General features: G+C 40.0%; 1 protein-coding gene across 5 annotated transcripts in view; it reads right to left on the bottom strand.

The window, feature by feature from the left end:
• Positions 1 to 944: 944 nt before the first annotated feature.
• Positions 945 to 14934, bottom strand: part of LOC118580615 (broad substrate specificity ATP-binding cassette transporter ABCG2) — a 101760-nt gene continuing 87770 nt past the window's right edge. For all 5 annotated transcript variants that reach the window (XM_036182458.1, XM_036182459.1, XM_036182461.1 and 2 more), the window contains 6 exons: positions 12274 to 12363; positions 9672 to 9796; positions 8424 to 8578; positions 4955 to 5044; positions 4057 to 4145; positions 945 to 2180 (listed from right to left, as the gene is read on the bottom strand). In XM_036182458.1, the coding sequence (XP_036038351.1) occupies positions 2033 to 2180; positions 4057 to 4145; positions 4955 to 5044; positions 8424 to 8578; positions 9672 to 9796; positions 12274 to 12363 (697 nt within the window). In that variant the 3' untranslated portion in view covers positions 945 to 2032. The remainder of the gene's footprint in view (positions 2181 to 4056; positions 4146 to 4954; positions 5045 to 8423; positions 8579 to 9671; positions 9797 to 12273; positions 12364 to 14934) is intronic.

Here is a 14934-nt window from a genome sequence, read left to right as displayed (position 1 = left end):
ACAAACAAACAACAACAAAAACAGCTGGAGGTATTAAAATACCTACCTCAGATTAAACTATAGAGCTATAGTGACCAAGACAGTCTTGTACTGGCATAAAACAGACAGACCAATAAAACAGATTGGGGGCCTGGGAATAAACTGCCAAGGGTAGGACAATATGACAAGGGTGGTAAAAACGTGCAGCGGAAGATAGAGCCCATTTAACAAATGTGCTGGCCATCTGAAGAAGAATAAAATTAGATCCATACCTTCATCTTGCACAAAAATCAACTCAAAGTGGACCAAAGACTTCAGTTCAAAACTCTGAACTCTGAAACTCCTAGGGACATTAAGGAATACTCTTTAAGATCCTGGGGTCGGCAAGGCCTTTCTGAGTAGAACTCCTGCAGCACAGTAACGGGCCCCAAGAAGTAATGGATAGGTCTACAGGAAATTTAAAGTTTCTGCACAACAAAAGAAACTATCACTAAGTAACCCACAGACTGGTAGAAAGACTTTATCAGCTGTACTTCAAACACGGGGCTAATAGCTTGAATTTACAAAGAACTGTAAAAATTAACACCAGGGGGGGGAAAACTGACAATCAACAAATGGACTGGTGAAAGGAGAAGACAGTTCTCAACATAAGAAACACAAGTGGCCAATGAATATATTTTAAAAGTGTTATCCAAGAGCCCTAGGCATTAGGAAAGAATAAATGAAAACTATTCTGAGAAACCATTCACCCCAGACAGAATGGCTATAATCAATAGATCAAACAATAAATGTTGAAACAGATGTGGGGAAAGAGGAACCCTTATTCACTGTTGGTGGGGATGAAAGTAATCCATCCATTATGTAAATCAGCTTGGAAGTTCCTCACAATATTACAAATAGAACTACCATATGACACAACTATACCATTCCTGAGAATATAGCGAAAGAACTCCATAGCCTGCTACAGAGGTATTTCACATGCATGTTTATTGTTGTCCTACTCATAATTGCAAAGTTTTGGAACTAGCCTAACTGTTTATCAGCAAGTGAATGGATAATGAAATTGTTACTTATATACAATATGATACATTCAGCTGCTATGAAAATGAAATCATGCAATTAGCAAGAATATCTATGGACCTAGAAAGATGAGTATTAAGCAAGGCAATAGAAACCCAGAAAGAGAAACTCTGCATGTTTTCCCTCACACATGGACCCCGGCCTATAATGTATTCATGTATGCAATCAGGTCTAAGTGTGGCTAAAGTTCAAAGTATTCAAGGGACAAGGAGAGGGTAGTATCAGGTGATAAGAAAGGGAGGATTACAGGCAAAAAGAAAAATTAAACTGGATATAAATCTAATTTCTTTCTAGTTTCAATGATACAAGTTTTTTCAATGATGGAGATATAATTCAGCTTTCTGAGTACTGAAGCAGAAACAAGTATTTTTTTATTCTAAAAAAATTCAACATTTATTGTCATCATAACACAGTAACTGGGAAACTTGTACTTTGTTTTTAATTCCATTGACCAACAGGAACTGGCCATGACTAGTCACTGAATATATATCTGTTACATTGACACCCTTACAAAAGTAACTTTTAAAAAAATGAGATTTGGATGTCAGACCCTGCTGTTGAAGACACCGCGCACTGTGGACACAGGACTGGGGGGTACCCAGCTGGAACAGACCTGGAAGCCTCCTCCCTGAGAACTGTCTCTCACAGTATCTCAAAGTTTTGCCAAGGGAGGATTTAAGGCCCACTTAATAGGTGGCAATTCACTATGATCCTAGCAACTACCTGTTACTAGTGAGGTCATGGACCCTAGAGGGGGATCCACTACTGCCACATTCTTAAACCAGTGTAATTCCCAGATTCGTTTTAAACATCTGTCCTTATACCCAAAGAAGTGCAGCTCTCACCCTCATAAAAGAAGCTTCATTTTGCTGCAGAAGGAGACTATTCTATAAAGCCCCCACTGGTCAAAATGCAGAGAATCAAAGTGCCCACATTTAATAGGAATACATTTAATAGTATGGTAAAGGGGAATTTAAGAATACTTTTTAAGTAATAACAATTTTAGGTAGGCAATTGTGAGGAAGATAATAATCATACAAGCCAGAGCTACATGATTCTTCCACAGTTCCCAAGGTGACAGATCGATGCCCTGACTTTTCAAGTAGTCGTCACCAGTACATCTGAAATTTAAATATACAAAATTAAGTTCATTCCTAGCATCTGTCAAATATTAATCAATATATCTACTATTTCTATGTTACAGAAACCAATTGGTTAGCCAAATCAATATATGACATGGAAGTTGAACCCTTGAAATCTCAACAGTATGGTTGCCTAAATAAGACTGGCATAACAACACCACCAGTTAACACTGTCATGGACAGGGAAAATCTTACAAGGCCTCCCTCTTACATGAAGAACAACAGGCAATTAACAGATGCTAAGGAAGGCCTTCTCCAGGCTTACCATTTACTAGATTCTAGGCTAAGCAACTTGTACCTAATTAAGTTAAACCTTAAAACAATCCAAAAGACTTTAACTATTAAGTACTTTAACAAATTTGACCAAGTTAACATAGTCTTACTATTAACTAAGTTTCTTGCCTCATCAGATTCATTAATTGTAAATCTATGACGCTGCTGTCTACAAAGGGCAGAAACGCTTATCAAGTGGCTTTTTGTTTACTCATTACTAAAGGTGAAGATCTCAGCAGTGGCTATGCCGAGTTCAGCCCTTCCCTTGCAGTTTCCTCCGCCACAAAGTGAGGGAAGCAGGTCAGAAAGCTCCATCTGGCAAGAGGGAGCAACGGCTTTCAGCTGGAGTCATGCCAGTCAGCTTTCACCTGCAGACACTCAGCTCAAGGACACAGGTGACAGCCTTGGATAGCAAGTAGTGTAGAGCAGGATACAGTGGCCCTAGCGGAACTCCACCCAATGTAGCCACGATTATTGTGCCTGCTTTTCCTGTGCATGGTGGGGTTCCGCAGCTTCCAAAACAGCCATTCCTCTCTGCTTTAAGAGCAGTTTTCTCCTTCCTTTTATGAGGATGAGCCTTATGTGAGCACAAAGCCTGCCATGGCTCCTCCTTCTGTGGTACCACTTTTCCTGTCCACTCCCTCCTGGCCAGCAGGCTGGCAGGGACTTTGTGTTAGAAAGATGCCACACACCAGATCAAACCAAAATGAATGGACAGGCAAAGAAAAGCTCTCTAGGGGAAACCCCTCTTTCGAAAGTTGTCTGTCAACAACCCGAAAGAGAAAATCATCCTATTATGAGTAACTATTTTTACAACTGAACATTCAGGAGGGATTTGGGAGACCAGCATTCTGTTCTTTCATTAATCTTTACATCAAAAACAAGACCATTAATAATTATCATAAAAGTATTAACATTTTAAAATAAGGTCATCTAATTTATTAGCACCTGAATTCTATTTTAATTCTTGAAAAAGTGCATGCTCTTATAGGGAGAGTTTCAATTTGGTTTAAATGAGTGCGCGCGCGCGCGCACACACACACACACACACACACACACACACACACACACACACACACACACACACACTGGCAGCCTTGAATTCCATGATGTTCCCAAAGGCAGTGGGGCAGAAAGTGGCATCAGGGGCAGAGTAATCAGTACTCCTTTCTTGTTCTCACTGTCCGAGCACCTACTACTGTCTGCCGTTCTGGGCTCTGGGTTATAATCCATTCCAGTTCAGAGACCACACGTCCCTCCTAAACTATCAGAGCAGCCTATTTACAACCCTAAAGTTCTGAAAAGTAAGAATTCAAACCTAATCAAAAAAAATAACAGGGAACTTTTAAAACATCTCAATAAATACAGAGGGAGCATTTTTTTCACGTTAAATATGGCTTTGACTGTTACAGGTTATAGGAGCTGTTCAATATGGTCACGTGAAGAAGTGTATATGGGCTCCCTTTATAGACTGGAAAATTAAGGCTTAAGGTCTGACTCATGCCACCTCTAAGCCCAGCAGCTGTTTCACAGCACATCACAGTAAGACACAAACCTAGTGTGATTCTGAACCCAAACTTACATTGCATAGCTGTTATCACAGGTGTCACTGACGTTTGCATTGAGTCCTGGACAGAAATCTTGTCCCAAGAATTCATTATACTGCAAAGCCTAGAATACACGTAAGATTGAGCAATATCAACAGTGTTAAATTCCAAAATGTTTCCAAGGAATTATCATAACCATATGCTCAAATTTAATCTTCATTGTTATTTCTGAAAGCATGTCAAGCTGCATATGCACAATCTTCCTTTCTTTCTTCTCTTTTTTAAAACACCAAAACAGGCAATCAAGAAACTTAGGGTTGGGATGTAACTTGCAATTGGCCAAGAGGGAAGACTCTTGACTAGACCCCAGAGCACCCTCATCCCAATTTTATAACCCATAAAATCTCTAATTGAAAAGATATGATGCTCAATGAATATTGTTGATTTGTAGTAACAATCTTTCCTTGTTTTCATAAAAAAGTAATAATCATGGAAATCAGAAACTTCATTATACTGAATTAAGACACAGCTGGTTTTTTTTTTTGTATGTGATTAGTTGCTAAAGCCAATAAGTTGCTGAGTATTACAGTCTATTTTTCTTCAGATTTCAGTTTCAATATACACTATGTACTATAGTCCCCTATCCTCTCATTTACTTCCTTACTGAACAGAAACAATATTTTCATCAATTAATCAACATTTCTCCTTTATGTGATTTCTCCCCACTCTTCATGTCCCTCCAATAATGGGGTGACTATAGAAAACCCCAGATGACTCTTTGACTAATAGGAAATTATTAACCACTGTTTCTGGAAGGAAACCGGATGGGACAGGTTCACACTTGTGGCTAAAGCTATGACAAGATTAGGCTTTATTCCACCATTCCTAGCTTGGGAATCCAGATAGTCACAATGACAAGCAAGGACAACTTACTGTGTAGCCGTATCGAGGAATGCTGAAGTACTGAAGCCAGGACAACCAAGGCTCAATGGTTGTGAGATTCACCAAAAGACCAGAGAAAATCTGTAAGATACAAAAACCTGTAAGTTAGAACCAGTCCAGTGATTTCATAGCTCTAGATAAGACCTCCTATGAGGCCTTGCATGCAGACAAGTGTGATGGTGCATGCCTATAATCAAACCCAGGGAGGCTGAGACAGAGGGATCACAAGTTCAAAGCCAGCCTGGGATATCTGGCACAATTATCTCAAAAACAAACAACAAACAAATGCACCCCCCCCACACACAAATAATCTGCATCTGCTAAACATCACTGCTAAGTCCAAGGTGATATGAAAACTGCAGTTATAATATCTTCTAGTAGTCTTGCTTAGCATGTGAGTATTTCTGTAGTGGTTATTTATGGCATTAAGGGGAAGATAATACACCTATAATTTGTATTATATATTCAAGTTATTTGATGATCCTCAATGGTTTAGAATGTCTTCAACTTTCTGTGTAACTGCAATGGAAGATTAAGAAACAGAATCATCCCTTGGTCTCTCATGGGTATAGGTTGGTTCCAGGCTTCCAACATGTAAACTAAATTCTGCGGATGCACATTTCTCTTATTTTTAAGATGACACAGTACTTTAATATAACCTACACATGGCTTTTATGCTTTTATAAAAGATTTATTCATTTTTATTTTATTTGTGTGAGTGTTTTGTCTGTGTGTAAGTGCACTGCATGCATGCCTGATAGCCACAGAGGGCAGAGAAGGTGTCAGATTCCCTGGGACTGGAATTGGAATTAGTGACATCTATAAGCCACCATGTGAGTCCTGGATATCAAACCTAGATCTTCAGAAAGAGCAGCTAGTGCTCTTAACTGCTAAGCCATCTGTCCAGCCCAGTCTTTATACTCAAAATAGCCACATCACAAATGTTCGAAGATTATCTGCAGAGTGATTAAAATGCCTAATACAACACTTACGCTAAATAAACAGTAGGTATACTCTATTATTTCTGAATAAATGAATGAGGGGATGAAATAGTATCCCTATGGAGTCCTGGCTGGTCTAGAATTTCCTATGTAGACGAGGTTGGCCTCAAACTTGGAGTAATCCTCTTGGCTCTGCCTCCTAAACGTTAGGATTATAGACATATGCTGCCATTACTCCTAGATTATACTGTTATTTAAGGAATGTTGACATGGAGTAATAGTTACATGTATACCAAAGAAAAGTATGCATTTTCTTCTCAGTGGAATCTTCTGATATGGATATGGATACAGACTGTTCTGTGATTCTATTTACGCCACCTATATGCGTGCCTCCCAATAATCCTGGAAATACAGAACCCACTAGAATAATCCAGAACAGGCATGATGCTGTACATCCAGACAACATTTGTTATTTATAACAGTTTTTATTCAATAGTCATGGCTTTAGGAGCAATTTTAGGTTCAGAATGCAGGTATAAAATAATCTCCAAATTAGAACTGATAAGAGCATGATATGGTGATGTACAGCAGAAAACATAACTAATACCTCCATATAAGCTTACCTATGGGGCTAGAGAGGGCTCAGTAGTCAAGAGCAACTACTGTTCTAGCAGAGGACTGAGTTTGGTTCTCAGCACCCATACTAGGTGGCTCACAACCACAACTACTCTAGCTCCTGAGTATCTGGCATTGTCTTCTGGCCTTTGAGGTCACTGCACTAGTGTATATACTCCATACAGATGCACATAATTTAAGAATCAAAATAAATTAAAAAAAAAAAAAAGATTGCCCCCAAAGCAGAACCACGTGGAGATGCCAGGAATTGACTATTCAAGATTAAAAATAGGCAGAAATGAGGTTCTCATGGAATGTGTTGTGCCGTACTAAGAGGGCTGGGATATGAAGACAACGACAGTGTTGTTGGGCTGTGTGTGCATGCCTAAAACTGTGCTAGCGAGTACCGAGTATACGACATACCATCTGAGTGAGTATACACTGATGACTGGCTTTAAAGTCCTATTTATAAACACTTACAGAGTAATCAGTCCAAACAGGAATTAAGACATATTTTTTATTTGTTTCAAGGTATTTTCTTCACTTATTTTTTTATCTATCTATCTATCTATCTATCTATCTATCTATCTATCTATCTATTTATTTTGCTGGAGCTGAGGACTGAACCCAGGGCCTTGCACTTGCTAGGCAAGCACTCTACCACTGAGCTAAATCCCCAACCCCGGTATTTTATTTATTGAATGAGAATATAAGCAAGGATGATTATTTTCTAAATAATATATATATATATACACACACAAAAATGAAAGAATTGAAGTTTAGCAAGACTTCAGCTAATGATGGCTCACTGAAAGACAGCCTCCTCTAGTGAAGAGGACCCTGTTTCAATGTGCTAGTTGTTCCTATTTAATGATGTAGGAGAAAAACACAGGAGCTGGTCCTTTTATCACTTGAACACAAAATTGAGACATATACAATATTAGGAATGAGGAATCATCAAACTAACAATGTGAAATAATTAGGTATCTACTGAAGGTAGGTGGACTTTGACAGTCTCTAGCTTTTTCTTCTTAAAGACATGGTCTCAGGCAGCCCAGGCTGCCCTCAAACTTACTATGTAGCTAAAGATGACTTCAATTTCCTGATCCCTCTACCTCTAAGATATCCCAGGGACTAAACTGAGATTATGAACATATGATACCTACACTACCATGCTAGCTTTTTTTCCCCCATTTTTTAAACTATTTTTAAAACACTTAATAGTCAAAACATAAGAGGGACCCAAGACAGACTCCTTGGTACACACCATTACACTTCTCACAGGCTTCACTTTCCCTTTTTCAGGAATTCAACCCGATCATTTCTGATTACTAACTGGTTGACAAAATGAAGGATATGCTGTCATTTTTCAAGGAGTCAATGACAATGCCTGTTTTCAATATTCTATTTACCAAGGTTGTCTAACATCCGCAAGAAGTATTTTTTCTATTTCAGTGACTTCCCCCCCCCCACACTTTCCATTATACCAGAGTTTACTGAATAACAATAAACTCACAAGGTACAGTGGGTTCAATGTCAGCAATTTTGAGACAGGATCTCACTGTGTACCTCAGGCTTGGCTAAAACGCACAGCTATACTCCTGAGTGCCAAGATTACAGACATACAACATTTACACCCAGCTAAAAATCATCTTTCAAAAGCTTATCAGTGAGGAAATGTTAGTGAAGTCGCAGCAGCATTAAGTAGCAATACAAGGGACTTGATAGAGGTTAGGTGGAAAGCCATTACTTTTCCTCACAGTCACTTTATTTGAGCATCTGGATTTCTCAAAGTGTCACAGTCCTAATGGGAAGAATCCCCAAAGCAGATTTATACAACAGATAAATATTCAGAGAAAACAAGGCAAGAATTGTCTTCTTGGAGAAGCACTATCTGTACTCACCATCATAAATACAAAAGAGATCGTCATGAGAAGTGTTGCCACAGATACCACACTTTGACCTGCAGCTATGGCCAGTGCCATGGAACTGGCTGTATAAGCGACCATGATAAGGGTGAACATCATGATGAAAAAAGCCCCCACCTCTTTCTTCAATCCTTGGGAAAAAAAAAAAGAAGTAATCAGTGCAGTGCCCTGTGTCTTTGGTGTGTATATGGTGCAAATACACTGTAGAGATTTATCAGAATAGATGAGAAAAGGTCATCCATTATCCAACCACTCTTGGTCACCAACTTCATTGTTTTATTCTGTGTAACTGCATCAACAACACAATTTCCTTTTCCATGCTTATTTTAAGAGCACTATTTCAGATAACAGGTGGATTTCTATACATATAACAAGAATAATTCTGAGCTCCTTAAATGGACGGCTACAGGAAACACACTGGCCCAATACTACTACCCTCCCCTACCACAGGAAGCTCACTAACAGAAAACATTCATTTGCCCAGACATCCCCACATCTCTCAGTGTTTGCTCTAACTGCATCAGTGAAGAAACTTGATTCACAATTACATGACCTCAGGGAGGTTTAATATACAAAGGAGGGAGGGTTCTTCTATCAACTATGTCTCTTTAGACATTAAAAATAGGACTAAGTTCTCCAAGTACTTTATAAACTATGAGGTGCATATACATACATACATACATACATATATACATATATATACATATATATATACATACAGATTATGTATATGTCATATAATCTGATGATTTTGAAACAGTAGCAAGAAAATGGATCATGCACCTAACTAAGGGTCTAGATACCATGTCATATTCTTTATGATAAACTTCATATATAAAATGAAAGTTTTAAGCTCTATCAGTGGTTCTCACACTATAGTGCTTCATAAAAACAGAATTACTAGTATGTATGCATGTAGTATATATTTCGTATATCAGTGAAAATTATGGAAATTTTGATGCAGAGATCCTAAGGTCAAATCCTGAGCATAATGTAAAAATAAATCTGTCTATATCTGTCAGTGACTTTTTTTAAGTAAATAAATACCCCCCCACTCAACATGATATTCTTATTTGAGAATATGCATCAGAGTATGTGTAGTTATTAAATTTTTATGTCTCTTTATATAGACACACAGAAATAGGTAAATAAAAATAAACACAGGGAAATTAGCTTCACTTCACAACCCAGACTAAAGGCATTTTCATTTGGCCTGTTACTTACCTAACATGAAGTATACTATACAAGTGAATATAACGCTTGGCAAAAGCCTCATGGGTAGAAGATCAGATATCAGCTTTCCAAAGAAGTAAGAAGACACTCTGTAATATCCACTGATATACTCATGTCTATAAAACACAGAGTATAGACTCCAGATTAGTCTAAAGGTGTGGAACAGAAGATGGGGTACCTGCTGCATCACTGGAGTTCTAAAATGGCAGTCATCCCCCATTCTCCAAGCTGACCCCATGCCTTTGGCCATCTTAGGTGGCACCCTTCCTGGGCTATCAGCTCCAGGAAGCTCTACACTGTGACCTTCTCTCAACACAGCACTTCCTCTGGCTGTTGTGAACTCTGGCTGTATCAGACTATGAACCTTACAACCTTAGAGCCCTTCTAGCTACCAAATCGAGTCCCTCCTCTTCCTGACGTCTTTCTCTAGTTACTCCAAACTCTTCCAGCAGTGTCCTTGCTCCTTTGCTCTCTGTTGATTCATTTTGTTAGTAAATAAAGTTGAGCAAATCTCCTCTACCTTTGAAAACCATGGGATACTAGAAGAAAAACAAAGATGACTTGTGGTGGGTATTATGTTCCCTGAAATATTGTGTGTTCCCTGAAATAAACGGTCAGAGAACAGACAGCCACTAGAACAAAGCCAAAAATGGTGGCTAGAAAATGGGTCAGAGCAAGCCATAACAGAAGTTGGGTGGTGGTAGCACACGCCTTTAATCCCAGCATTTGGGAGGCAGAGCCAGGTGGATCTCTGGGTGTTCAAGGCCACTTTAGAAACAGCTAAGCATGGTGACCCACGCCTTTAATCCCAGAAACCCAACCTTTAATCCCAGGGAGTGGGGGCAGAAAGAGAAAGGTATATAAAAGGTGTGAGGACCAGAAACTAGAGCAATTGGGGTAAAAGCATGTAGTTAGTTAAGCATTTGGTTGGTTAAGCGTTCAGGCTTTGGAGCAACACAGTTCAGCTGAGATTCATGTGGAGGAGGACTCAGAAGCTTCCAGCCTGAGGAAACAGGATCACCTGAGGAACTAGCAAGGTGAGATAGCTGTGGCTTGTTCTGTGTCTCTGATCTTCCAGCAATCACCCCAATAACTAGCCTCGGGTTTGATTTTATTAATAAGACTCTTTAAGATTCATACTACAATGACTAGACTGCTACACAACTCCAGGGAGGCTACCTAAAAAACAGGACCCTAAGAAAGACACAGGGATCACCCAATGACAGAGAAATGGATGAGATCTACATGAACAACCTGGACGACAGTGGGAGTAATGAAGGGCAAGATTTGAGGGAAAGAAAGCTTAGGGGAGCAGGAGATCCTAGCTGGATCAAGAACAGAAAGGGAGAACAAGGAATAAGAGACCATGATAAATGAAGACCACATGAGAACAGGAATAGGCACAGTGCTGGAGAGGTCCCCTGAAATCCACAATGAAACATCCACTGTAGACTGCTGGCAATGGTGGAGAGAAAGCCTGATCTGACCTAGTCTGGCGATCAGATGGCAAAACACCCTAATGGTTGTGCTGGAACTCTCATCCAATAACTGATGGAAGTGGATGCAGAGATCCTCGGCCAGGCCCCAGGTGGAACTCCAGGAGTCCAATTGTTGAGAAAGAGGAGGGACTGTAAGAGTGTGAATTGTTGAGACCAAGATTGGAAAAGCACAGGGACAAATAGCCAAATGAATGGAAGCACATGAATTATGAACCAAAGGCTGTGGAGCCCCCAGCTGGATCAGGCCCTCTGGATAAGTGAAACAATTGAATAGCTTGAACTGTTTGGGAGGCACCCAGGCAGTGGGACCCGGACCTGTCCTTAGTGCATGAGCTGGCTGTTTGGAACCTTGGGCTTACACAGGGACACTTTGCTCAGCCTGGAAGGAGGGGACTGGACCTGCCTGTACTGAATCCACCAGGTTTAAATGAATCCCCAGGAGAGTCTTGGCCCTGGAGGAGATGGGAATGGAAGGGAGGGACTAGGGGAAAGGTGGGGTCGGGGGTGGGAGGGGGAGGACAGGGGAACCCATGGCTGATACGTAAAATTAAAACACAATTATAATTTAAAAAAAAAAAAAAAAGGAAAAAAAAGAAAAAAGAAAAACCAGCCAGCTGTCTCTGGCTTTTTCCACGCTCCCCCCACCAAGGCTGGTACTTGCTCTTCCTTCGTCATCTTGATCTCACCACATCTAGCTGCTGAACCACCTAATTGTTCTGAAGGCCCTCAAACTTCCTTTGCTGGAGTTACCAGCCTGTGATTAATCAAGTCAAGAAACTTTCAGCCCCACGAATGCTGCTTTTTCTCATAGCACTGGGATTTCCTAGCCTCAACCCAAACTTGAACATCTCCTTTCGCTGGCTAGCAGGTACCACATGCTCTTAATTTTACATCCTTCCCATGACTGACTTTTCTTAATACTGTAACCCTATGCATTTTCAAAAATTTATATTGTATAGCATGAATATACGCATGTAATTTATATTTCCCATTTAAACAAATAAATAGAAGATACTGATAACATCAGGATGGTATTTTGACCCAATTTTGGATTTGACCAGTTTGACACACAGCTAAAGTAGTGGCCTACTCACATGAACAGTTTCTTCTCCACTACGAAGAGCTCAACAGCTGACACACTGCTGAAACACTGGTTGGTGGTCAGGAAAAAGAGTACCCCAGCTCTGCCAGGATAGAATGGGAATGAAGTACCACAGTCAACTTTGTGTACTTAGGTTAGCAGTCTACAGATGATATACCACTAACACCTTTCTTTCTTTTTAGTAAAACTGTTCTGGGTAACAGAGAGAGGAGCCCTAGGGAGATGGTTTAGCAGGAATAGGTGGTGACCTAAGCTCAATTCTCAGGACCACCATAAGAGAGCTGATCCCTACAAGTGCACCAATGCACACACAAGTGCACACACACACACATACACATGGAGAAAGAAGAATGACACACACATACAACCCCCAACTGGGTCTCGCTCCTGTGTCTGTGTCTCTACAGTGGTGGTTACTGACTCCAGTGACTCCATGTTAAAGCGCATACTGAAATTCTTGGTCTTAGATTGTTGTGAACTGAATTGTGTTGTTCCCATAAAATCCCTCTTGAATTGCTCTTACATTGCTTTTTGGTCAGAGTCTTTTATCAAATTCCTGTTGAAGCAATGACCTCCTAATATGCTGGTACTGGAAAACAGATCCTTTCAGGCATGTCCAACTGCACCCTGCAAGCAGCAGAAGATGGCTACCAGTGCAGCCTGTACTTGTTAGTTAACTGTCAACTTGATACAACCTAGAATCATCCAGGAAGACTCTTAGTGAGGAATTAGCTACATCAGTTGGCCTCTGAGCATGCTTGGGTTGGGGGTGAGGGTCTGTTAACTGAAGTGGAAACCTCACCTTGAATGTGGGCAGCACCATTTCATGGAATGGGTCCTGGCATGTTTAAGAAAAGAGAACGCTAGCTGAGCCAAGCAGGTGAGGATCCATGTGCTTATTTGTAGGGATCCACAGAGGCTCTCTAGTAAGGCCTTACTCACGGTCAGAAAGCCTGAGCTTGCTTTACCCAGCAGGGCTGCATAACAGGATGATTTGGCCAAAGGCGTGGTTACCAGGTGTTTGGAAGGGTCTACACTTGGTTTGTACACTGTGCTTTGATCTTGAAAGGGGGAGGTCTTTTGCCTCTCCCTTTGCTTGTATATAAAAAGCCCATTAGAAATAAACTCCAGCCAATTGGGTATTGACCCAAGACCCTTCTGAAGCTATCCTGTGCCTCTGTCTTTCTTGTCATTGTTGTCTCCATCTATATTTCTATCTAATACTTTTTCATTTCTTTCTCCTCCCTTCAAGAACCCTTCAACAGGTCGGAGCTGGCCTTTGACACTCACTCCCTCTCTGCTCTTGGTTGTGGACATGATGTTTTAAGTTCTTGCCTTGACTTCCCCAAAATAATGGAGTTTAACCTAGAATTGAAATAAACCTTTCTTCTCTACATTGCTTTTTGGTCAGAGTATTTTATCAAAGCATGCAAAAAAAAAAAAAAAAAAAAAAAAGCTAGGCTACAGCTCAACATAAAATTATAAATTTACTTAAAACTGGGAACTGAACCCAAGTGCTCTTAACCTCTGAACCATTGTTTCAGCCTCAACTACTTCCCCAAATACTACAAAAAGTACAGAGTCCACAGCCTCTAGTTTCTATGTATCTGCTGTGTTAGCTCAAGAAATAGCACTCACAGAAACCATCCGTTAATAGCAATTTTGGAAACAATCTTGTTATCTCAGCATTCAGGAAGGTAAATTCAATGAGATAACTCTGAACATAGCTCACTAGAATAATACTGACTGTATACAGAAGAAAACTTATTTGAACTGAATGACAGACTTCTAGATGGGTTCTTTAAGAAAGAATCAGCCTTTTCCAAACATGAAATGAATTCAACAGTCCTTGATAGTAACATAGGAATAATACCATCTACACATACTGGCCTCTGGATGGTGACCTGAGGTTATGGATGCCAAACACTGAGTTCAATATCTATAGCAAGCTGTGGTTCTCAATACGTGAATCATGACATGGATTATGATTCTGAGGTCAGTGCTATTACTGAGCACATATACCTACAGCATGACCAGCAATTTAAATACCTCATTGTAAAGCTGGCTATTATAGTAGCATGTACTGTTAGTAGCAGTTATTTGGGAGGCTGAGGTAAAAAGATCAATAATTTCAGTTGAGGAGATCAAGCCAGCCTGAGAAACATGGTACGACTCCCATCTCACCAAAAAAAAAAAAAGTCATTATGAAAACAAAATTTTCAAGAATGTGCTAGAGAGATATCCCAGTGTTTATGAGCACTTGCTACTCTTGCAGAGGACCTGAGTTTGATCCCCAGCACCCACGTGACTGCTCACAAACATCTATAATTCCAGTTTAAGCAATCTGACACCCTCATCTGGCATCATCAGGCACCAGGTATACACTATGGTGCACAGACACACATACAGTCAAAACCTCCAAACACAACTAAACCTTTAAAAAAATTTCAAGGATATAATTATGACTGAATCTATACAATATCATAGCAAAGAGTTAACATAAACTGAATCCCACACATGTAACTTTCAAGTCAAATAAATCAAAACCTATACAGGGAAGTTGTCTCACAAGCAATAGACAAAACCAAACAATACCAAAATCAAAATCATGCATGCATTAACAGATACTACCAACACAGAGAGAAAATATCCT

This window comes from Onychomys torridus, chromosome 3 (assembly GCF_903995425.1).
Source record: "Onychomys torridus chromosome 3, mOncTor1.1, whole genome shotgun sequence".
Lineage (NCBI taxonomy): Eukaryota > Metazoa > Chordata > Mammalia > Rodentia > Cricetidae > Onychomys > Onychomys torridus.
Note: the sequence above shows the minus strand (reverse complement) of the source record. Positions and strands in the feature narration are given on the sequence as shown.